At 41.7% G+C, this 25,775-nt stretch overlaps 1 protein-coding gene across 1 annotated transcript in view; it reads right to left on the reverse strand.

The window, feature by feature from the left end:
- LOC122558893 (interleukin-17 receptor E-like) overlaps positions 1–25,775 on the reverse strand; it is a 68,877-nt gene that overhangs the window by 11,349 nt on the left and 31,753 nt on the right. The window contains exons 3-9 of the mRNA XM_043707809.2: positions 24,750–24,893; positions 21,860–21,966; positions 16,835–16,958; positions 14,158–14,297; positions 12,934–12,990; positions 10,719–10,785; positions 5,677–5,849 (exon numbers count right to left, since the gene is read on the reverse strand). Of these exons, the coding sequence (XP_043563744.2) occupies positions 5,677–5,849; positions 10,719–10,785; positions 12,934–12,990; positions 14,158–14,297; positions 16,835–16,958; positions 21,860–21,966; positions 24,750–24,893 (812 nt within the window). The remainder of the gene's footprint in view (positions 1–5,676; positions 5,850–10,718; positions 10,786–12,933; positions 12,991–14,157; positions 14,298–16,834; positions 16,959–21,859; positions 21,967–24,749; positions 24,894–25,775) is intronic.

Genomic DNA, 25,775 nt, shown 5'->3' on the forward strand with positions numbered 1-25,775 from the left:
TTCCTGGATTTGATTCAATGGCAACTTCCCAAGAAGTGGACACATTTTCTCTGTGTCTACCCCATCAACTCCTTTCAATATCAAAAGCAAACCTCCCATCCAGTGACCCCAGCATTCTCTTTGCTGGAGAGAAGTGTCCAGGCCTGTTCACTTCTCCCCAGTACACAGTGCTTCCCAAACATTTTCCCACTGCGGCTCCATATAGAGTCTTGATCATTGTCAGGGCTCTTCAGTGAAGACTAGTGTTGGGAAATGGGACTGTGACAATATCAACATCCTAGGAATTACTATTGACCTCAGAGTCATAGAGATGTACAGCATGGAAATAGACCGTTCTGTCCAACTCGTCCATGCCGACCAGATAACCCAACCCAATATAGTCCCACCTGCCAGCACCCGGCCCATATCCCTCCAAACCCTTCCTATTCATATACCCATCCAGATGCCTTTTAAATGATGTAATTGTACCAGCCTCCACCACTTCTTCAGGCAGCTCATTCCATACACTGAACTGGACCAGCCATACAAACTGAGAGCTTACACAGCTGAAGAATACTGGAGCAAGTATTTTATCTCCTGGCTCCCTTCAGCCTATCATCTACAAGGCACAAGTCAGGAGTGTCACTGAATAATCTCCACTTGCCTGGGTGAATACAGCCCCAATAACACTCCAGAATCCTGACACCATTCATAACAAAGCAACCTGCTTGATTGGCACTACATCAACAAACACTCCCTCCACCACCAATGCTCAGTGCACACTGCTGCTACTATCTGCACGATGCACTGCAGAAATTCACCAAACATCCAAGTCCATTGCCATTTCCATCTAGAAGGACATGGTCCGTACATACATGGGAACACCACCGCCTGCATGTTCCCCTCCAAACCTTCAAATGTTTCATCGTTTCTTCATTGTTGCTGGGTCAAAATCCTGGAATTCCCTCCCTAAGGGCATTGTGGGTGTGTCTACAGCATATGACTATGGTAGTTCAAAAGACAACTCACCATCACCATCTCAAGGTCAACTAGAAACAGGCATGAGTGAATTTAGAAAAAAAACAAGGGCTTCATAAAGTATAAAGCACAGGTATTATAGCTTGGTCAGAGCCCCATAGAACCTATTCCTGCTTTGGAGGGCAGGACCCCAGCCTTCGGCCAATGGCCCCACTTGGGGTCCTGGGAAGCTCTGCTCTAATACACTGCATCGTCTCAATTCACCAGCCCTGACGGTCTCTTTTGTCAACATCCTCACATACATTGTATGACACAGGAATAAGAACTGTGTGTGCTACAGAAACTTATAAAACAGCAAGGAAGATTTGCCAGAGTTCATACTGTTTATAATACGCAATCAATAACATGAGAGAATGCCAGCGGTGAAGAGTGACCATTTCGAATAAGATGAGAAACGAATGGGATGTCTCAGGGTCACATTTCTAGGAATGTCAATATGATTCAATCCCAACCTCTTACTCAAGAGGGAGCCTGTACACAGCTTATCAAAGGTCTCCAAGCAGAAATATACTTTCAATAATTGCCCAATGAATTCCACATTGAAGACATTAGTGAGCTAGGGGAGGGGAAGGAAGAGTTGGATTTACACTGAGAGGGGTCATTCATTCATTAATCAGCCCACTCCTTCATGTCATGTCACACCAGCTTTCCCAGGAAATTGTCCTTTTGATGGATTTCCAGGCCCTTATAAAGGCCAGAAAAGTTTATTAGAGAAAGGAAACTCACTAAAGAGGGAATCAGCAGGTCTCCCAAAAGGAATGAAGAACAATTTGTCATGAGACCCCATGAAGCCCATCATTGCTGTGGTTGCATCAGGAAGATCTCTCCCTGCTTTACACCAACTATTTAAGGAAAACGAAAGGTTGCGTGCTTTCTCAGGTTTGATGACTGTCTAGTTGGCAGCAGAATACATACTGCAACCACACATTTCCAACTTAAAATGGCAATCGATACCTGTTGGAATGGGTCAATAGCCTGGAACCCAAAGATATATTCAAAATGAAGGTCATCATGTCATTAGGATCGGCAGGCAGGTGGAGCCACTAACCCTATTTTTAAACATCTTTACAGCACTTCTTCACTAAATAAATGAAGTATAAAATTAGAAAAAAAGTTTTCTACAAATATAAGAAACATTGCTCTCCAAGAAGCTGTCCTCTAATCAGTAATCAGATTTGTCTTCCTTCCTTCAGGAGAGGGACTATCCTGTATTGGAGGCAGTTCAGAGAATCTTCACTCAGTTGATTCTGGGATGAAGGGGCTGTTTTATGTTGCAAAGTTCAGGCTGGGTCTGCAGTTTAGAAAAACAAGAGTGATCTTATTGAAAGACGGGATTCTGAGGGGCGTGTTCCATAATGGCATAGGTTCCAAACCGCACAGGCCTGTGTTGTTAAGACATGATATTCTCACGACATGTGACATTCAGTTTAAAACAAATACCTACCTAATGTTTAGTCACACTCCCTCTGTGGAATGGAATCAGTGTCATCAGTCAAGTATGTACAATATATAGTAAGATAAAAATTAGTAGCAGCAGTCGGCCATTTGGCCCCTGAGCCTGGTTCACACTCAATAGGATCACAGCTAAGTAACAGCAGTCAGCACAGAACCCAGAGTATGTGTTCAATTGATGATAATCCAATTAGATTCCCTACAATATGGAAACAGGCCATTTGGCCCAACAAGTCCACACCGACCCTCCGAAGAGTAACCCACCCAGACCCATTCCCCTACAAGGTATTTACCCCTGACTAATGCACCTAACACTATGGGCAATTTAGCATGACCAACTCACCTGACCTGCACATCTTTGGATTGTGGGAGGAAACCGGAGGACCCAGAGGAAACCCAAACAGACACGGGAAGAATGTGCAAACCACACAGAGACAGTCGGCCGAGGTGGGAATTAAACCCGACTGAGCCACTGTGCCGTCCCATATTGTAGCCTTATAGACAGTGTTGTAAATATCTTCCTAGATATCTGACTTAACAGAACCTGACTGATTATCTGTGTTATGTGGGCTAACATGTATAAAACCAGAAATGACATCAACCCAGCAGAACAGATGCTGATAGGATGGGGCACATTTTCAAAACAAAAATGGATCTCCCATTTAAGATGGAGGGGAATCAGAATTTTTCCCTCAGACAATCATTAATCTTTGGAATTTGCTGTGCCAGAGAGTTTGGAAACTCAGTGTATTCAAGGCTAGATTAGACAGATACGAAAACAGAAGTTGCTGGAAAAGCACAGCAGGTCTGGCAGCACCTGTGAAGAGAAATCAGAGTTAACATTTTGGGGCCAGTGACCCTTGCTTAGAACCCGACGTGAAACATTAACTCAGATTCCTCTTCACAGACCCTGCCAGACCTGCTGAGCTTTACCAGCAACTTCTGTTTTTGTTTCTGACTTACAACATCCATAGTGTTTTAGCTTTGGATTAGACAGATATTTACACTGAGGGGGAGTCAAGACTTATGGGTGACACACAGGAAAGTGGAGCTGAGGCAGTGTTCAAAGCCATAATCTTATTAAATAGCAGAGCAGCATCAAGAAACTGAATAGCCAACTCTTTTTCTTGTTCCTTACATTCTTAGACAATACAAACTACAGCCCACATCACAATACTGCAGAAAAACCTGCAGAACCCTATCTGAGTGCAGAGAGAGAGAGACAAGGAGAGGGCCGAACAGCACAAAATTTTCCAGCGCTATGTTCTTACTTCAGATTTCCAGCAACCTTTCACAAGCCTAAGTTAATTAGGCTTTAAAATAGAAAGCAGCAAAATCTTTTAAAATATGGTGAATGAACAAAAACCAAAGATCTGTCACGTTTAAGTCAATTATAATGATGTTTCTTTGCTTTGCACTATTCAGTGAAAGCCATTGGGATGGATGAGCCAAGTCAATTTGATGACTGTGCTGCCTTGTATTGTGAAACTACCTGTGGATTAAAACAAAAGCAACTCAACATGCCTAATCAAGAATTAACTTCTACGGCTGGAAGATTATTGATGTGAAAGATATGAATTTCTGGGTTCTGCTATTCTGGGTTCTGCTATTACATGACGAGATGGTGCACAGCATGAATTACTGACAGTGAATGGAATACACTCAGGTTGCATGAGGAGTGATTGCTGGTCTTATGCAAGGATTAGATCTGACTGTATGATAACTTGATGAGATAATATATTGCATGAGAAGAGATGCAAAGTTTCATTATCTTGCTACCTCTTGCAGTCTGTGGCAAGATAAAACCACAGTAAGATGCTTCTGCAATACTTTCCTCGCCTCAGAAGACACGAAATATTCTTTAGGAACACAAGAACAAGAATCACAGAGGCTCAGTGGTTTGTACTGCTGCCTCACAGCAGCAGGGACACAAGTTCAATTCCAGACTTGGGTGATTATCTGTGTAGAATTTGCACATTCTCTCTGGATGCTCTGGTTTCCTCCCACAGTCTAAAGATACACAGGTTAGGTGGTTGGCCATGTTAAATTTCCCCTAAGCAAGGTGGGTTAGCCATGGGAAATGCAGGGATAGAGGGTGGGTCTGGATGGGATGCTCTTTGGAAAGTTGGTACAGACTTGGGCTGAATGGCCTGTTTCCACGCTGTGGGGACTCGAAGATGAATATCACTGATACCATGGAGTTCAAGGAATCATCCAAGGCTGACTTGAATTTATATAAAACCTTTCTCTAACTATTGATTATGCTGCTCACCAAATATCAATCCACTTCCTCTTAAAAATGTACCGACGGACTCTGAATTAAAAACCTTCTTTTGGAAATTATTCCAGCGACTCACTATCATACATGAAATTAAATGTTTTCTAAACTCTAACCTATTTGATGCTTTGACTTCTGCCCCCACCTATCTACACCTCACTTTCATGATTAGTATCAATTTTCTATTTTTAGGATGAAGATCTGCTACACTAGAACTTTTCAATTGCATTCTGAAAGCAGCAGAGTACAACACTGGTAAGAAGACAACAAACTGCTATTTCAATTGGAGTTCTGGGTAAGTGGCTCATTAATAAACATCTAAGTAAGTTTACAGACTGGTGCACTCCAGTGCAATGCGATTAGATGGCACTTTGAACAGGTTATTCAGTTGAGAAGTTTACAAACAAGGGTCATAAATAATTCCACAAGACCCCTCATATTTGCACTTGAACCAGAATGAAAGAAAACAAATGATGCAGTCTGGGTCCTGGCTCGATTTGAGCTCTTTCTCCACGTGAAGATTTTCCATGCTGCAGAACATTTAAACTGAAGATTCATTAGTAGTGAACCTATTATTCATGTTCATCTGACTATCTCTTATCGTAATGACAATTATGGCAATTTTAATAACTCAGCTGACTGAATTATAAAAATTGCACACTAACCTTCTTCAGTCTTATATCTGTTTCTATGTAGCACATTCTATTTCATATAGATTAAACTCATTGTATATTTTTGTTTTGAGCGTCAACTGTGCAAAAGGCTATGCTACTGGTAGAGAGATAAATCACATGTATTGTGAAAGCACTAGCACAGTGCGCTCTATTGCATATCCCTTGACATTAAAATTATTCCTTAATCTCAGAGACTCACTGTCATTGAGCGAACATTCACCCAGCAATTGGTAGCACAGTTGGACTGTCACTTACAGACTTTGAGATCTTAGCAGCCGACTCCTCAAACTCTTCACAGATTCCATTTGATTTCCAGCAGAGGACCACACTCGGTTTAATGTGACATTTCCCAGTGAGACGAACCGCCATGCTGTTACGATGATGAATCAGATCAGAGAAATTGCTCGACCTCCACAGATCAGGACCAACTGTTCAGAAAGATTATGGAGCAAACTTCAGACTTCGCAATAAAGTAAGGAGAAACAAAGTGATTGCTTTTGGTTTCTATGGAGTACATTGCACACAACTGTTCCAAATTCTTCATGTAGCAAAACAAAAGCAGGCCAATCACCTCATTGTGCCTTTGCTAGCTTTCTTAAAGAACTATCCAAGCCCAGTACAACCTCGATTATCCAAACATCAATTATGCAAATTTCGGATTATCCGAACAAGATCTCAAGGTCCCGTAAAAACGGCATTAGGCAACTCAGCATTCAGTTATCAGTTAAATGGCATTATGGCGTGCATTGCCAGATAACTGAGAAATGTTCAATAACTGACACTCATCAAATTCTCTTCAACCTGCTCCACGCAGGACAACCTGCTTTTCCCAGAGGGTGGAACTCAATCACTAGGGGTCACGAGTTCAAAGTGAGAGGGAAAGGTTTAGGGGGGATATGTGTGGAAAGTTCTTTTACACAGAGGATGGTGGGGGCCTGGAATGCATCGTCAGCAGAGGTGGTAGAGGTGGGAACGATCGTGTCATTTAAGATGTATCTATTCAGAGAATAGAAATAGAATAGAATAAAAATGGAATAGAATAAGAATAGAATTATGAATACAATTAAGAATAGAATAGAATTGAATTGAATTTATTGTCAGGAGCAAAGGGATCCAGATCTTTAAAAATAGGCAGCAGGTTTAGATAGAGGATCTGGATCAATGCAGGCTTGGAGGGCTGAAGGGCCTGCTCCTGTGCTGTAATTTTCTTTGTCCTACACACAATGTTCCCAGATTCTGAAGTTTAAAATAATTGTATGAAAAAAAACTCTGCAAGATAGTGAAAAATAAAGTTAACATTTTAAATCCAATATGCTTCTTCTTTGGAACAGAAGTGAGGGAGAAATGTGATGGGGTTTATGTCGTGATGGGATGGGGTGAGCATCAGGCAGAAGAAAAAGACAGATTCAGAGAGATCGAAGATGTCATGGACAAAAGGATGAGTAACAATGGCAGCAGTAAAGGGACAAAACATGGGTCCAATGTGGGTTAAATTGTATAGTTCAGTTCCAAAAGAAGTCATATTTAACTTGAAACCATTGCATGTTTGCACATGAAGAAATTTTCCCAAGCTCATTTGACAGCACCTTCCAAATCATGACTGCTTCCGTCTGGAGAGAGAAGGGCACAGATACATGGGAACACCACCACCAGCAATTTCCCCTCCGGGCTATTCTGGATTTCATATTGTCTAATGAGGTGCGATAATTAATGAATGATCTCAGTAAAGGATCCTCTAGCGAAGAGTGATCACACCAATGCTTGAACTGCAAATTCAGGAGGAGGATGAGAAACTGGAGCCCTAGACTAGCTTTCTAGATTTAAACAAATGTAATTACATAGCCATGAAGACAGACCTGGCTCTAGTGGACTAGGCATGAAGACTAAAAAGGTAGGATTGTTGTTGAACAGTAGCAAATGTTTAAGGAGATACTAAATTGCTGCCAAATAAAATGTATTCTCAAAAGAGAAGAAAGACTGTAAGAGGGGAAAAACATTTATAGCTAAGCAACAAACTTAAAGATAATATAAAAACAAAAATTAAAGCATACTGTATTGCAAAGCTGAACAGAAGGCTGGAAGATTGAGAACCTTTTAAAGAATAAAGAGTTACTAAAAAAAAGCACAAAAAGAGCAAAGATAAATTGCGCAACAAAAATGGATAGGAAAGCTTCTAAATATATAAAAAGGAAGGGAGTAGCTAAAGTGAATGGTGGTACCTTGGAGGATGAGACTGGAGAGTTAATAATGGGAACACAGAAATAGTAGAAAATCGGAATCAATATTTTGCTTTAGTTTTCACAGTGGAAGACACTATCCCAATAGTCACAGGTATTTTGATTTTTTAAACACACCAAGGTCTCTCTGTCCTTCAGCACTCTCTAGGTAGCTACCATTCATTGCATATATATATCTTTCCATTATAGGACCTCTCACTTATCAGAATTAAATTCCACCTGCCAATTACTCTACCCAATTTACCAACTGATCAATTTCAGACTGTAGCATGAGACCATCCTTCTCACTATCAACACCAGCACCAATTTTCATGTCATTTGCAAACTTACTAAATATACCTTATATATTCACAGTAACGAAGGGCTGATGCCCAAAATGTCACCTCTCCTGCTTCTTGGATGCTGCTTGACCTGCTGTGCTTTTTCAGCACCACCCTTTTCAACTCTTCTACCTTCACATCCATGTTGTTACATAACAAACAACAACAAGGATCCCAGCACCGATCCCGATGGTATACCACTGGTAACATGCTTCCAACCACAAAAACAAGCCTCCACCTGCACCATTTGCCTCCTATTTGAAAGCCAATTTTGGATCCAGTTTACTAACTTGCCTTGGACCCCATGGACTCTTATCTTTTGGACCCACTTTTTATGTGGGACCTTGTCAAAGGCCTTACTGAAGTCCATGTAAACCACATCAACTATACCACCCTCATCAAAAATGCAGTCACTTTTCAAAAAGTTCAATTATATTAATCAGACAGGATCTCCCTCCAGTAAATCCATGTTAAATACCCTTGATCAATCCCTGCCTTCCCAAGGGTTGACTAATCCTGTCCCTCAGAATTCTTTTCCAATAATTCCTCACACTGACATCAGTCTAACTGGTCTGTAATTACCTGGTCTATTTCTGCTGCCCTTCTTGAATAAAAAAACCCACATTAGAGAGTAGCTAATCATTTGGCACTTCATCTGTGGCCAGCAAAGCTTTCAAAATATTCACCACAGGTCCCCAGCAATCTCCTCACTTACCTCCCATGGGTTACATCTCATTCAACCCTGGGGATTTAAGCACTTTTCACTCACTAAAATATCTATTAACTCGTCCCTCTCAATTTTAACATGTTCTGGAACTTCACCACCCCAAATGAAATCCCAAGATACAATGTCTTTCTCATCTGTGAATACAGATGAGATCTTAAATGAGTAATTCTCGTTAACATCCTCTGGCTCCATGCAAAGGTTGTCCCTTTGGTCTCTAGTAAGCCCCATTCTTACCATGAATCCTCTCACTCTTAATTTGCTGAGAGTCATACAGTACACAAACAGGCTGTTCGGTCTGAGTCCCCAATGCTGACAACGTTTCCCCAGACTGAACTAATACCATTTGCTGCACTTGGCCCATATCCCTCTAAACCTTTCCTTTTTGTGAACTTATCCAAATGTCTTTTAAATGTTGTGACTATACTTGCATCTCCCACTTCCTCTGACAGTTCATTCTACATAACGAACCACCCTCTGCATGAGAAAATTGCCCCTTAGGTCCCTTTCAAATTTTTCTCTTCTCGTCTTATAATTCCTGAACCCGAGAGAACAGACCTTTGCTACTCAACTTATCTGTATCCTTCATGATTTATAAATCTCTATAAAGTGACCCCTTAACCTCCTCCATTCCAGTGAAAAAAAGACCCAGCGGGTTTTCCTTTCTGCCAAAGATAGCCCATCTTTGCTCCTGTCACTTCTTTTTTTAAAATTAATTCTCCACACTCTCTACACCATTCAAGAGCCTCCCCTGTTTTAATGCACTGTACTTAACATAAGCTCCACTATTAACAGTTTTCTCAAACAGTTGTGAATCTATGGAATTTATTACCCCAGAGAGTCTGGTGGGGATGCTGGGACATGGAGTGAATTCGAGGAGGAGATGTTTAGATAGATAGATGTTTAATCAGTAATGGTTTGAATGGTCATGGAGAGCAGCAGAAGAATGGAGTTGAGGCAGAGAAGAAATCAGCCACGGTTGTCTCAAATGGCACAGTAGACTTGAGGGGCTGAATTGCCTATCCCTGCTTCTGGTTCTTATGCTCTTGAACAACTCATCATCCTGATTTGGAAAAGTCCATGTTCGGTCAGTTGCAATGAGTCAAAGTCCCAGAACTCCCTCCCCAGTGGCATTGTGGGTCTACAACAATGGACTACAACGGTTCCAGGGCAACTGGGAATGGGCAATAAATGTCATGTCCAGCCAGTGATGCACACATCCCATGTCGCACAAGTGAATTTTAAAATAAACTGTTTCTCTCTTCACAGACGCTGTCAGATCTCTGAACTTCTGCAGCTTTTTTGTTTGTATTAAAGATTTCAAACATCCACAGTATCTTGCTTTTATTTTAGTACCAGGTTCTCATGTCCATTCTCATAACTAAACTCTCCTCTACTACTTCCTTTCCAAGGACTTGACATCCTTCCTAAAAATAAGCAGCTCAGATCGGACACTAACACATGCTGGAGCTTCAGATCGATGGAGGTCAAATACAATATCAAATTAATTTATATTTACCTCAAATAAATGTAACCATAATCAATATATTTTGAAGGTGAAGTTCAAATATTCCAAATGTAAGTTCATCGACATAATGGTAAAATAAAACAACTGGTTTGAATTTACTAATTAAATATGACCAGGATTCATCAAAATAGCCACATCGATGACAATACTCTTGCAGGATTGCCAGTGAATATTTAACAGTACATCCATTATTTTTTCATTCAATTGGTACACCCATATTTCACAATTAATGATCCAGAGTGTTCAACCGTACATTTGCACACATTAAATTTAATTTGCCATTCCTTGTTCCAGCAAGCAAACATGCTGACATGTATTTAAATCTCTTCTACTCAAGCAATACTCCTCAGAGAATGTCTGTTTTTTTGGTTCTTCTCTCCCACAGCTTCCTTTCTCAATTTGAATCACTGTCTATGACTAACTTTCTTTTTTTTTTATTAGTGTAAGCACATCCGCAAAGCATTTGATTATCTTTGTGTCATACTCACAGGCTTCCAGGGTATTGGTGAACGGACAAATTGTTGTCCGACTGCTATCAGGACCAGGGTAAAATACCTAAAAGAAATGAAGTCAGTCAACACTTTTCATTAAACTTTCTCCACTGATAAAAGATATCATGGAACAGGAGATACATTCCTTATTCAAGCAATCAAACATGCCAACATATATTTAAACTGTCATTCCCATTCATTCCAATATGAATTTCACTGGATAGATGTTGAGTGAGTGAGCACCAGGGCTCAAAGTACAGGGAGGCAGTGGGCAAACTTGTCCCTACAAGCCCTCGAATGCAAGGGAAAATTCAATCATTGCACCAACCAGAGACAAGTCATCCCATGGACGTGCGAGGCATGGTCCTCCAATCAGAATCCTGTCACTCTCCCAGCTCCTCCAATGACATGTTGCCTCACTCCTGCTCTAGGAGAAAGTGAGGACTGCAGATGCTGGAGATCAGAGCTGAAAAATGTGTTGCTGGAAAAGTGCAGCAGGTCAGGCAGCATCAAAGGAGCAGGAGAATCGATGTTTCGGGATTCCTGAAGAAGGGCTTATGCCTGAAACGTCGATTCTCCTGCTTCTTTGATGCTGCCTGACCTGCTGCGCTTTTCCAGCAACACATTTTTCACTCCTGCTCTAGCTGCCCCTCAAGAGACAGAATCTGTGATTGGAGGCACAGAAGGGACAGAACATGGGATTGGAGAGATCATTCTGGCACCAGTGCTGCTAACTGAAGTACCATTTATCAGGGTCAAAACCATTTCGGGTCATCCTTCATTCACACTGTAGGAGGGTGGAGTGTGCCCATTGGGGTTCTGGCCCTTGTTTCAGCCAGGAGAGATGGCATCCCAAGGCTTGGCTGGATGGAGCCATCGTATAATTGGGAGATGCCTAGCAACAAATGGAGAGCAACCTGCCCACCACATTAGATTAGATTACTTTAGATTAGATTACATTACAGCGTGGAAACAGGCCCTTCGGCCCAACAAGTCCACACCGACCCGCCGAAGCGCAACCCACCCATGCCCCTACATTTACCCTTTACCTAACACTACGGGCAATTTAGCATGGCCAATTCACCTGACCTGCACATCTTTGGACTGTGGGAGGAAACCAGAGCACCCGGAGGAAACCCACGCAGACACGGGGAAAACATGCAAACTCCACACAGTCAGTCGCCTGAGGTGGGAATTGAACCCGGGTCTCAGGCGCTGTAAGGAAGTAGTGCTAACCACTGTGCCACCGTGCTGCCCACATGTTCTGACTGGCCTCCCGGTTTGGGAGGTCAAGGAGTTGTGATGTCTCAAGGGTGATGCCACAGGGCCTGGGGAGAAAAAAAAAAACAGCAGGCCGGAAGCAACCCCTGTTTTGGAGATTTCTGCAAACGCCAAAGTTAAAAGGTACTGCAAACATTCCATGTACTTCTTAAAAAAAAACTTCAAATTACCAATACTTCATCCCTGCCAACTGACACAGCAGATTCAATTTCAGGACGTGGGTCAGTCGCAGCTGGACACTTCACTTGGGAGCAAAGTATTAGTACAAACTGACTTACGATGATTCAAGGGCAATATCTTGGTCTAAGAGCTTGAATGCCTGAGCTTTAATGCAGGAAAATGGAAATTTTATGCTGATCAAATTAATAAATAATGAAACAACAACTGCGGTATCTGAAGGGTGCACATGAAAGCAGAAAAAATATTTCTTCCTGGTTAAAAAAAAAGTCTAGATTCATGAAAGGCTGCAAACACTTGAAGGTTAATATAAAGCATCGGAAGTGGTGGTGAGTTGTGGGGTCTGCTCGAGCACATAGCTGGCAGTCGGGCACAGATAGGATGCCTATCATATACCTTCCTGATTCTTCTGGTCCAAGAACATGCATGAAGAACAAGAATCGAAGTTAGAAAACTGCTACCTAATCCTTCCTCCCTTCCTATGCTTCTTTCATTAATGACATTGCTTGGCCAATTTAAAACAAAAGGAATAAATCCTAAATGTAGTCAAATCCTGCTCGGTGTGCTTTCATAATCAGGGCATTGCCATTCCATTACTTTGGATCTTTCTTTATTTAAAAAAGAAACTTGTCTGCGCAGTAGAGAAGAATCCTGAACTGATCAAGGCAGGCAACTCAGAGTCTGCAGGGTATTTGCTATAATGAAGAATCCAAAGAAAAAGGCTTAACTGAAGTTTAGCTTTAACCACCATTACCTGGACACAGAGGCAAGGAAGCAGGTATTCATAGGAGAGAGAGAATGTGCTGTTAATCTGCAATGACACATACAAAGCAATTCAAAAAATTAGAACTCATTCAGAACAGCCTAGTCGTTTTTTTGTCCATCTCTATTTGTCCCTTGATCAGAACCATTCAGAGGGTAGTTCAGAGTCAACCACATTGTTCTAGTTCTGGAGTCACATGCAGGCCAGACCAGGTAAGGATGACAGATTTCCTCCCTAAAAGGGCATCGGCGAAGCAATGGTTTAGTTTTTAATGATAATTATCATTGGTTACATGGTCACCATTAGAGTAGAGTTTTGATTCCAGATTTTACCATCTGTCAAAGTGGAATTCAGACACATGATCAAAGAACATTTAGCTGGGCTTTTGGATTACGAGTCCAGTGACATGACCACTGTGGCATCTCCCCAGATAAAAAAAACTGAAATAATCCTGAGTATTAAATGGCCAGAGGATAAGCTTTAGCATAGTCTTCAACTTGGTCTAGTAAGTGCACTAATGGACTTCTGCAATACAACATTTTGCCCAAAATGAGAAAGGACAAAACATAAAGCCTACAGCACCAAAAGCTATCAATAGGCTAAATGTTTTCTGAGACATATCAATGTTACACATCCATAGGGATCAACCACAAGTTACATACTGACCATGGGTTTTGAAAATAACTCCCTGACCTTGTAAGATTTTTGCTTCTGATATTCCTGTTTCTAGCAACACCTTTTAATTCACTCTCAGGACATGGGCATTGCTGGCTGCAACAGTCATTTTGCCCATCCCTAGAGAAGGTGGTGGGGTAAGCTGCATTCTTGAACTGCTGCAGACCACATCAATGATGCACAAAACAGCAACGGCTTAAGAAAGTTCACAAAATAAATAAATATTTCTGCCACGACATCCATATTCTCAGAATGTCCCAAAGCACTTTATAGACAATGGTGTACTTATGAAAATGTAGTCACTTCCATCCCACCTTATCCTAGGTGTCCCCTTATGTGCATTTTCTAAAATCTGAAATCGGTAATAAATGCTGGCCTTGCCAGCAATGCCCCCACCCAGGGGTATTGCTGTGATGCGGCCACGTCCCATCACCCTAAACGTTGCATTGTACATCAAGTTTTTGTAAGATTGTGTTAAGACAATCCAGTGACAGAACCCTTATTACCTCACAATAGGTCTATCCTGTGTCAGCTTCTTACCAATAGAACGGAGATATTCTTGAGCTCACGACACACCAGGCCCCGCTTATAACACAGCATGGCTTTCAAAACACGGCCTGGGGGGCCAGTAACTAGAATTTGCTTCTTCTTAAGGATAACAGAGTAATTCATCTGTGGACCTACAGAGAAACAGCAGAATGATTAAATATTATTTGTATGAACAATGTGATATGGATGTCATTAATGAACGAAAACTAATCCATTGTGAAGACAGTTGTGAGTTTCAGTGTGTATTATATAGCCTGCTTAGGCTACCCAGATTAACTTTCTCGTTACTGATTCATACAATGTTCCTATTGGTTCTAAGGCCAGCACTTCTTACCCAACCACCCCTATGGCAGAAATGTCAAATCACCCACATGAACACAACTAAGGGGCTAAGAGAGCTCCTGTGGTGCAGTGGAAGTGCCTCTACCTCTGGGCCATGAAGCCTGGGTTTAAGTCCCACCTCCTCCTCGGGTGATTAATTCACTGTCACATCTCTTCCAGGTTGCCCAACTTGGGGAAGTTCTGCTCTTCTCTCCGACAGGATTTCCACTGGAATTTTTCCGCACATTCCCTTTCAGTGCTTTCTGTCTCCCTCCTAGTGTCAGCACCCTCCAAGACCCAAAGTGCTTGCTAAAGCTCACTTGCACAGTTCCATCTCTCTCCTCAGTGCCTGTCTCTGGCTCTGTCTTACCCTGCACCAATTCCAACTAACATTCCAATCTTCACGCTTCAAACCCACCCATGATTATAGGTACAAAAATAGAAGTTGCTGTCAAAGCTCAGCAGGTCTGAGTTTAGAACTGAATTCTAGGGAAGGGTCACTGGACCCAAAATGTTAACTCTGATTTGTCTCCGTGAAAGCTGCCAGACCTGCTGGGTTTCTTCAGCATTCTTTGTTTTCAGTACATATCAACACCTATTAAAGTATGCAGGACATGGGGGAGATACTAAATGAGTATTTTGCATCAGTGATTACTATGGAAAAGTACATGGAAGATATCAAATGTAGGGAAATAGATGGTGACATCTTGAAAAGTGTCCATATTACAGAGGAGGAAGTGCTGGATGTCTTGAAATACATAAAAGTAGATAAATCCACAGGAACTGATCAGGTGTACCCGAGAACTCTGTGGGAAACTAGGTAAGCCTGATGTCAGTGGTGGGCAAGTTGTTGGAGGGAATCCTGAAGGACAGGATGTACACGTATTTGGAAAGGCAAGGACCGATAGTCAACATGGGATAGTCAACATGGCTTTGTGTGTGGGAAATCATGTCTCACAAACTTGACTGAGTTCTTTGAAAAAGTAACAAAGAGGATTGATGAGGGCAGAGCAGTAGACGTGATCTATATGGACTTCAGTAAAGCATTCGACAAGGTTCCCCAAGGTTTGACAAGGGAGACTGGTTAGCAAGGTTAGATCTCATGGAATACTGGGAGAACTAGCTATTTGGATACAGAACTGGCTCGAAGGTAGAAGACAGAGGGTGGTGGTAGAGGGTTGCTTTTCAACTGGAGGTCTGTGACCAACGGAGTGCCACAGAGATCGGTGCTGGGTCCACTGCTTTTCATCATTTATATAAATGATTTGGATGTGAGCATAAGAGGTATAGTTAGTAAGTTTGCAGATGACACCAAAATTGGAGGTGTAGTGGACAACGAAGAAGGTTTCCTCAGTTCCAACAGGATCTTGACCAGATGGGCCAATGGGCTGAGAAGTGGCAGATGGAGTTAATTCAGATAAATGCGAGGTGCTGTATTTTGGGAAAGCAAATCAGAGCAGGACTTATACACTTAACGATAAGGTCCTAGGGAGTATTGCTGAACAAAGAGACCTTGGAGTACAGCTTCATAGTTCCTTGAAAGTGGAGTTGCAGGTAGATAGGATAATGAAGAAGGCGTTTGGCATGCTTTCCTTTATTGGTCAGAGTCTTGAGTCCAGGAGTTGGGAGGTCATGTTGTGGCTGTTTAGGACATTGGTTAGGCCACTTTTGGAATATTGCGTGCAATTCTGGTCTCTTTCCTATCAGAAGGATGTTGTGAAACTTGAAAGGGTTCAGAAAAGATTTACAAGGATGTTGTCAGGGTTGGAGGATTTGAGCTACAGGGAGAGGCTGAATAGGCTAGGGCTGTTTTCCCTGGAGCATCGGAGGCTGAGGGGTGGCCTTATAGAGGTTTATAAAATCATGAGGGGCATGGATAGTGTAAATAGACAAAGTCTTTACCTTGGTTGAAGGAGTCCAGAACTACAGGGCGGAGGTTTAAGATGAGAGGAGAAAGATATAAGAGAGACCGAAGGGGCAACTTTTTCATGCAGAGGGTGGTATGTGTATGGAATGAGCTGCCAGAGGAAGTGGTGGAGGCTGGTACAATCGCAACATTTAAAAGGCATCTGGATGGGTATATGAATAGGAAGGGTTTGGAGGGATGTGGGCCAGGTGCTAGCAGGTGGGACTAAATTAGGTTGGGATATCTGGTTGGCATAGACAAGTTGGACCAAAGGGTCTGTTTCTGTGCTGTACATCTCGAAGACTCTATGACTCTAAGTTAGTAGCCCAAGTGTGAGAGTCACTGAAACAGGTCACCATAAATCTGAAGACATCAACTGCAACATGAAGGTCAGTGATATCATTGTTGCCTGACTATGTAGCATTGAGTTATGATTCATACCAGTTTCATAATCCTCCACGTTGTATTCTTCAGTTAACTGGTGTCCATAATCTGGGATTGTCTTAACTCCAACTTCCACTTTCGACCCAGCATCTGACTCAAAGCATTCATATATGAAGTTAGCCTGTACATATTTAAAAGAAAAGTATCTGTTTTGAATGTGATCAGATGTCGATTAAAAGCAAATTACAGTGTCTATTAAGAAAGACTTTCAGCTCCTTCCTCTGTATATCGGTGCTGCTGTTCAGACTGAGTTACAGATCACACTATAACACAGAGAGATCTATAGCAGGGTATGAACCAAACTGTTAGGCCAAAATTGTGTTTCCTTGTGAGCCTCTGTTATTTCTCCACGTTCAGAGGAAGCATGCTTTCATCAAATTTCCTTGCGATTGGGAGTGCTACTGCTGCTGGGCCTACATTCCTTACTAACAATCTCCAAAATGCCAGAGGTGTCCACCCAGCAAAGATGTCAGACTGTCCGTTTTTCAGATCCCTCCATGAATGTGTCCCCTACCCATCCCTAATCAAATTTAGCTCCATAATCCTCAGAGATCTCCACTACCCAAAATACGGGCCTCATGCATTCCTAATTATAATCATAAAAGCAAATTACTGCGGATGCTGGAATCTGAAACCAAAAGAGAAAATACTGGAAATTCTCAGCAGGTCTGGCAGCATCTGTAAGGAGAGAAAAGAGTTGACGTTTCGAGTCTTACTGTCCCTTTGTCAAAGCTTTGACAAAGGGTCAGTTAGACTCGAAACATCAGCTCTTTTCTCTCCTTACAGATACTGCCAGACCTGCTGAGATTTTCCAGTATTTTCTCTTTTGGTTCCTAATTATAATCACTTCACTATTAAAGTCCATGCCTTCAGTTTCTCAGGCACTGGAATTCCGTGCCTACACCTTTTGACTAAACTTTTCTCTTTTAAGATACTCATTAAAAGTTTCAACTAAGTCCCAACTAAGCCTCTTTTAAAGACGAAGCAAGATTTAGAATACTGTGGTCCCATCCCCACCAATCCCTTGCATCACAGACCTTGCAAATGGCAGACAGACCCCACAAGGCCATACAATGTCAGACATAAGGATGGGGCCCAGCAAAACCATATCCTGATTTGAGATTACGGCAGCCAAAGTCCACCAGAAGAGCCAGGCAATATTGGGGAACCCTCATGGGGCTCTCAAAAGTACAAGTCATGACGTTCCCCTCCCGGTTTGAGACCTTGGGTCGACAGGATTTCGAAACCCCAATACAGCGCTTTATCAGCATGTGATATAGAGCAGATGGTTCAGAAAGCTAATTAAATGCAATCTCACAAGGAAAAACAAGCATTCAAATTCCAGAAATGAAGCCATTTCCTGATTTAGAATGCGTGTTCACACATATAAGGGAAAACTGAAGGTTTTTTTTGTCTCTTGTTTTGATTTAATAGTTGCGCATGGACAGTTTAAGATTCAGGTTCCTGTAACAGACTTTGTGTGGTAAAAGCTGCAAGTTTTTGATAGCTATAATTCAAATTTAGGCACTGGCACATGAGAGTTTCCTTTTACTTCAATGGTAGCCATGAAGTGGAGGTGCAGATGTTGGACTGGGAGGGACAAAGTCAGAAGTCACATGACACCAGGTTATAGTCCAACTGGTTTATTTGAAATCACAAGTTTTCAGAGCACTGCCTCTTCATCAGATGAAGTGAAAACTTGTGATTTCAAATGAACCTGTTAGACTATAACCTGGCGTCGTCTGACTCAGTGGGAGGAGAGAATAGACAAAACCACATTGACATGAAACAGTTGTAGGTACTTGCAGTGGCAAGAAATGCAAGATAAATAAGGAAAACATAGTATGATTGAAAGATGTCAACAAAGGGCACTCTTAGTTTTAAGAGTTGCAGTATTTTTATTGTCTTACAGAAATGAGTTGAATAAAAGGATCTGCATTGTACCGCCTGAGAAGCTAATGAAAGAAGATTCAATTGTAACTTTTAAAATGGAAATATTCCCTGAAGGGTTTATGGGGAACCCTCAAGTTAGTATGACTAACAGATAGCTCTTTCAAAAGATGTAGTACCAACATTACAGGCCAAACAGCTGCCTTCTGTGCTAAAAAATTCCTGGCTCCACATACCACATATACTGTATAGGTCGATCTTGTGTATTAGTAAACCCCTTTATTTTGGCCAAAAGGTCTGGTATTTTTCATATACCTCATGTATAAGTTGACCCTAGTTTTTCAGAGATGTCTTCCTGCCCATATATGCAGCCTTAAAGGGCATGATTTGCACATTTTTTGATTCAAATGCAATACCTGCATCATCACATGCTACGCATACAACATATATTTGTGCAACGTGATTTTCAAATCTTTAAATTGAATGTTACACACGCACTGTACATATTTGTAATATTTACATACATTTGAGCTGTGCTTGCAAATATGTACAGTACCTTATGGTAGCCCTCAACCTTGTCTTCCCTGTGTTGCCTCAGTTTCTTAGAAGTAGGTGTCGTATACAGTTGTGCTCTGAACTTAATGTAAAACTCCCCCAAATTTTTCTAACAAAATGGCATCACAAGTATACAGCATAGTTTAAACTAAAGGTTATTGAAGTTGCAGAGAACAACAACAATAACGCAGCTGCAAGGGAGTTCTGTGTTTCTGAAAAAACGTGTTCGAGATTGGAGGAAAAAAGCAACACAGTTAAAGGCTATACCAAAACAGAAGTATGCCAACTGAGGAAAGCTAAACAAGTGGCCACAAATAAGAGAAAAGATTGCTGACTGGGTGACTCAGTGTCAGCAGAACAAAAGCATAGTGACTCAACAATGTAAAGAATACACTCCAAAAACCAAGCAAAAACAAGCTGGATTCAGTGATCTCAAAGCCAGGGCTGGATGGTGCAGTAGGTTTATGAAAAGTTATGATTTAATGCTTGGATAGAAAACCAAGATTTCCCAACATCTACCAGCAATTAATGTCAAGTTAATTGGGTTCCATAACTTTGTCATCAGAAGTCGGAAGAAAAACAGGCACAGGCTCTCAAGCGTTGGCAATATGGACGAAACCCAAGAAACTTTGATATGCTAGGGAACAGAAATATGGACACGATTGGAAGAAAAACAGTTTAGTTTAAGACTACTAGCCATGAAAGGAGTCGACTCACTGTGGTATTTGCTTGTATGGCAGATGGAACCAAGTTAAAGCCTATGGTGATTTTTAAGCTGAAAACTCTGCCCAAACAGAAATGTCTGAACGGCATTGTTGTCCTCATTCATGAAAAAAAAAAGGGGGATGGATGAAGGTGGATGCAAGAGTTGGATTGGGAAGGTCCGAAATATGCGACCACATGGACTTAGGAAGGAAAAAAGCTTACTGGCTTGGGATGTGTTCAGATCGCACAGAGTGAGAAGTGTTATCAGTGAACTTCGAGCCAACAATGCTGACATTACAATGATTCCTGGAGGCCTTATGTGCATGGTGCAGCCACTTGGATGTTAGCAGCAATAAACCTTTTAAGGACTTAGTACGGAAGAAATGGGACAACTGGATGCAAGAAGAAAGAAAAGCTTCACAAAGGGTGGCAACACGCGTGCTCCATTACTTGCAACTGTGTGTGAGTGAATTGTTGAGTCCTGGAAGGAGATGAAAACGGAAACTATTGTGAAAGCCTTCACAAAAAAAAAGTGGAATTTCTAATGCTTTAGATGGTATGGAGGAGGAATATTTATGGTCAGATGGAAGTGATGGCAAATCAATTGATGATCTCCTTGAGAGTGCAGATGAAGATAATCCATATGATATGCTTGACCCAGAAGACTGGAATGAATTATTCAGTGGTGCAACTGATGAGGATAGGGAATTTTAAGGATCTAATGGGCTTTTGCATGTACCAGTAATTTTTGTTTTGAGTAACTATCTCATAATACTTGTGATATACAGTAAGAAGAGCTTTTTGCTGTGAATCTGTTTTTTTTTATGTAAAGTGTCTATCATATTATTAACAGTTTCATGCGGTCATTTCTAAATAAAACATTATGTCTATTTTTTTCTTTTGTTTTTACTGCTTCTCTGTTTTTATTTTATGAATTGTGAGTTGCACAAATATCCCCAGTAGATGGCCTGACGGCCCATTGGTATGCCTATTAACTTTTGTACATATGTGTAGGCCTACATGCAATTTACAGTACTGGTAACTAGAATATGGTATGACAGTACCATTTTACCATAGCAGGCAGAATGGAGACAGTTATTTTGGAGATAAATATTCAATAATGGCCATAATTATTTTTCCTTTTGTTATTATTTTATATAGAGACCTGGCTCTGGTTTGTCCATTTTTTGACTCATGCCAAGCATGAATCTCATCCCCTCGAAAACAATACTTTGTGTATAAGTCAACTCCCTAATTTCAGCTTTAGAAACGGTCTTCAAAACTCGACCTATATAGGAGTATATACGGTACCTTTTACAACCTGCTTCTGTTAGCCTTTTATAAACAAAATTTGCTTGATATTTTGAACTGAACAGAAAGGGTCTGATGTGATTCGCCATCACTAAAGACTGCCCTGAAATCTTACTCAGACAAATGATATTTCCAGTCATTAAAAGCAGTGACCTGCCTGAGTTTCCTCAGTATAGTACCGAATGGTTACTTCTCAAGCTCAGGACAGTGGATGGGAATTAGAATGCACCATTGAGAGTTTTGTAATATACAAGTCAAAGTAATTTCAAGTAGTAACATTAGAATACACCCAAAAGAAGCATTAACCTGACATGGAATGCTTTTGGCATGATCTGCTCTATGCCTACTTTCAAATAAGTTTGAAAGGCATACAGTATCCCAGTTAAACTTAAACAGGTCGACAGCAGACAATGAGGACAAATTGAGACAAAACGTGTTGATGGGTTGAGATGATGAAGTAAAGTGAGAGGAGGCTTGGGCTGAGCAGAAAACACCAGTTATTGGACCAAGTAGTTATTTCTTACTGTAAACTCTTTATAATAACAGAGAATGAGGACTCACTGTGTTAATAGGTGGCATGTAGTTTTTCCACCGGACTTGAATCTCACTGTTTCTGTTGCTTTTACATTCAAAAAAGTGAATTTGCACTCCGTCAATGGTCACCGGCACTGAAGGAGAGATAGAAATTAAAGTAGGGCAAGGAATCATGGAATCCCTACAGTGTGGAAGTAGGGCATTCGGTCCATTGAGTCCACACAGACCCTCTGAAGAACAACTCACCCAGATACCCCTCCTCCTGCATTTCCCATGGTTCATCCACCTAGCCTGTACATCCCTGGACATAATAGGTAATTTAGCATGGCCAATCCACCTGACCTGCACATCTTTGGATTGTAGGAGAAAACCAGAACACACAGAGGAAAGCCACGCAGACACAGGGAGAATGTGCAAACTCCACACAGACAGTTGCCCGAGGCTGGAAGCAAACCCAGTTCCTGAATCAGTCCTTACTTCAACACCCACACACCAGGCCTTGTTATCACATGCTTTCTATTACACACCACCCACTATTAGCCTCTAATGGTCCCAATTAATAGATATTCATTTTCCTCAGCTGATTACCTACTCCTTGTCTGTTCAACAATTCTTCTCTCCCTTCGGGCTTTATCTCCATCTATTGCTTGCTCCTTACCTCCTCCTCTCATCCTTTTTCCTAGCTACCAGCAGTCTGAGGAAGGGTCACTGGAGCTGAAACATTAACTCTGATTTCTTTCCACAAATGCTGCCAGACCTGCAGAGCTTTCCCAACAATTTCTGCTTTTGAACATCTGCAGTTCTTTCAGTTTTTAAGAAATCAGTTCTACATCCAATACTCAAACTGAAAGTCTATCGGCAAAGGAAGTTAGAGTCATAGCCATAGAGACATATAGCACGGAAACAAACCCTTTGGTCCACCTCGTCCTTACTGCCCAGATATCCTAACCTAATCTAGTCCCATTTGCCAGCACTTGGTCCATATCTCTCTCAACCCTTCCTATTCGTATACCCATCCAGATTCCATTTAAAGGTTGCAATTGTACCAGTCTCCACCACTTCCTCTGGCAGCTCATTCCATACGCGCACAACCCTCTGCGTGAAAAAGTTGCCTTTTATATCTTTACCCTCTCACCCTGAATCTATGTCCTCTAAGTTCTGGACTCCCCCACCCCACGGAAAAAAAACCTTGTCGTTTTATCCTATCCATGCCCCTCATGATTTTATAAACCTCTATAAAGTCACCCCTCAACGTCTGACACTACAGGGAAAACATTCCCAGTCTATTCAGCCTCTCCCTGTAGCTCAAATCCTCCAACCCTGGCAACATCCTTGTAAATCTTTTCTGAACCCTTTCAAGTTTCACAACATCCTTCCGATCGGAAGGAGACCAGAATTGCACGCAATATTCAAAAAATGGCCTAACCAATGTCCTGTACAGCCGCAACATGACCTCCAACTCCTATATTCAATACTCTGAACAATAAAGGAAAGCATACCAAACACCTTCTTCACTATCCTATCTACCTGCGACTCCACTTTCAAGAAGCTATGAACACGTACTCCAAGGTCTCTTTGTTCAGCAACACTCCCTTGGACCTTAACAAAGACCAACAGGTTCAACTCTCACACAGTTTATAATAAATGATTTATTTTGTTTTATTAAACAACCAAATTCCAGCCAGATCTAAACTCTGGAGGAAACACGTGGATTGGACACAGCATGAATAATCATTACATTCAATTGTAAATCTTGGAACAAGCCTCATGGCAAACTTACACCTGCCTCAAAGTTGGGAAACTTGTTCGATTCATACTCAGATTTTAGATACTCTGGGCCAATTATGACCATAGCTACCTGGTGGAACCTTGCTGAGTGGTCAGTTACAATCACCCAAAGCAATCTAGTTAACCTGGAGCTATTCAGAGCCAGTCGTCTGCATTTAAAGATGTACAAGGATGTTGCCAGGGTTGAAGGGTTCGAGCTATAGGGAGAGGCTTAATAGGCTGAGACTATTTTCCCTGGAGCATCAGAGGCTGAGGGGTGACATTATAGAGGTTCATAAAATCATGAGGAGCATGGATAGGTTAAATAGGCAAGGTATTTTCCCTGGTATGAGGGAGTCTAGAACTAGAGGGCACAGATTTAAGGTGAGAGGGGAAAGCTTAAAAGGGACCTAAGGGGCAACATTTTTATGCAGAGGGTGGTGCATGTATGTAATGAGCTGCCAGAGGAAGTGGTGGAGACTGGTACAATTGCAACATTTAAAAGGCATCTGGATGAGTATACGAATATGAAGGGTTTCGAGGGATACGGGCCAAGTGCTGGCAAATGCAACTCGATTAGTTTAGGATACCTGGTCGGCATGGATGAGTTGTACCAAAGCTTATTTTTTATATGGAAACATTTCTCCCATTATACCTAGTATCAGAAGGAAATCCGAGGCATTCCTGACTTTGGGGATATTTTCCACCCCTGCCCCAGTCTCACCCAAAATTCGTATTGCCAGTTCCATCACTGATCCCTCTAGACTTCAGGAGGTGGGAAGTTGACTAGTGGGATTTAGCTGACGCCCAGGGGTTAACAGATCTTAGGCCTCACTTCTTGAGCAATGGGTAGAGTTTCTATCCTGTCCATCGAGAATCGGCTTGGATTTAGAAATTGGACAGCGATGTATACTCCAGCTTTGACCTTGGGTGGAGCTATTATTCCAACTGCTTTACAGGACGTGCTTACATCTCACTGACACAACTCTGTTCATAGGCTCTTCCTGTGATTTTTGAATTCTATTTCTCATCTGGATCCCATAAAAGGCCATTTGAATATCCACAGTGATCATCTTTCAACAGCATCATAGCGAACAGTTCAAATCCCAGACACACCAGAGGGTATACTCCAATGGATTCCCAGTCCTACCTGAGTTGTTCATTCTGATGTGCACTCGGACACATGGGATGCATCGAGATAACTGACAGAACAAGATGGTGGATATTTCAAGGCTGGAGAGGTTCAGGCTGAATCCAACAGGTGTTTCCACTCGCTCCGGGTATGTATAAGCCTCTGTGGGAAACATTAATGAACACATTTCAGAGACCCAAGAGAAAGCTTAGAGGATCATCAACAGGAGACTACAGGCTTTCTTCCTCTCAGACTGATGGCATTGAAGAAGTCAACAATTGTATGTCCAAAGCATCTTAAACGTTACTCCTGAGGAGTCAACAATATTGTTTTGGGTCTTGAGTGACATGTAGGCTAAACCAAGAAAGGACAGCAGATTTTATTCCTTAAGGGACATCGTACAACCCATCTGATTCACCAATCAACAATACCTGGCATCGTCTCCATTACAGACACCAGCTTTATAATACAAATCCATTAACTGAATTTAAATTCCACCATCTTCTGGGATAGGATGTCCCCAGAGCATTCTAAGACAATGCTGCATTTTATCAAAATGAGTAGCAGTGTGCCCTGGTCAATATTTATCTCTCAATCAATATAATACAATAGCTTATCTGATTATGAAGACCTTGTCGTTTGATAGAGCTTGCTGTGTGGATTTGCTTGCTGTTTCTCCTACATTACAACACCACTGCTTGGAAAATGCTTTGAGAGTCCACTGATTGTATAAAGCACTAAGTGCTACCCACTTATTTTGATCCCACACAGTTCGACATCCTGCCATTGTGGTGACCACACAACAAAGGTCCCGATCCGTTTTTCTCTTTGGCTTTGCGATTTCCATCACGTTGTCATGGCGTTAACATAGAGGGATAACCTGATGAGCCAGTATACAGTTTCTGTTCTTGCACCCGTGTCTTCTATTTGAGACAACCTACACAATCATCTTCAGAGTTTAATGTCCAAAATATAAAACAGTAAGAATTTAGCAGGACGATGGTGTATAGTGGTGAGCATAGCTGCCTTCCAAGCGGTTGACCC

Source organism: Chiloscyllium plagiosum, unplaced genomic scaffold (genome assembly GCF_037043375.1).
Source record: "Chiloscyllium plagiosum isolate Xiang-an unplaced genomic scaffold, Cpla_swu_hap1 HiC_scaffold_14, whole genome shotgun sequence".
NCBI classification, from domain to species: Eukaryota; Metazoa; Chordata; class Chondrichthyes; order Orectolobiformes; family Hemiscylliidae; genus Chiloscyllium; species Chiloscyllium plagiosum.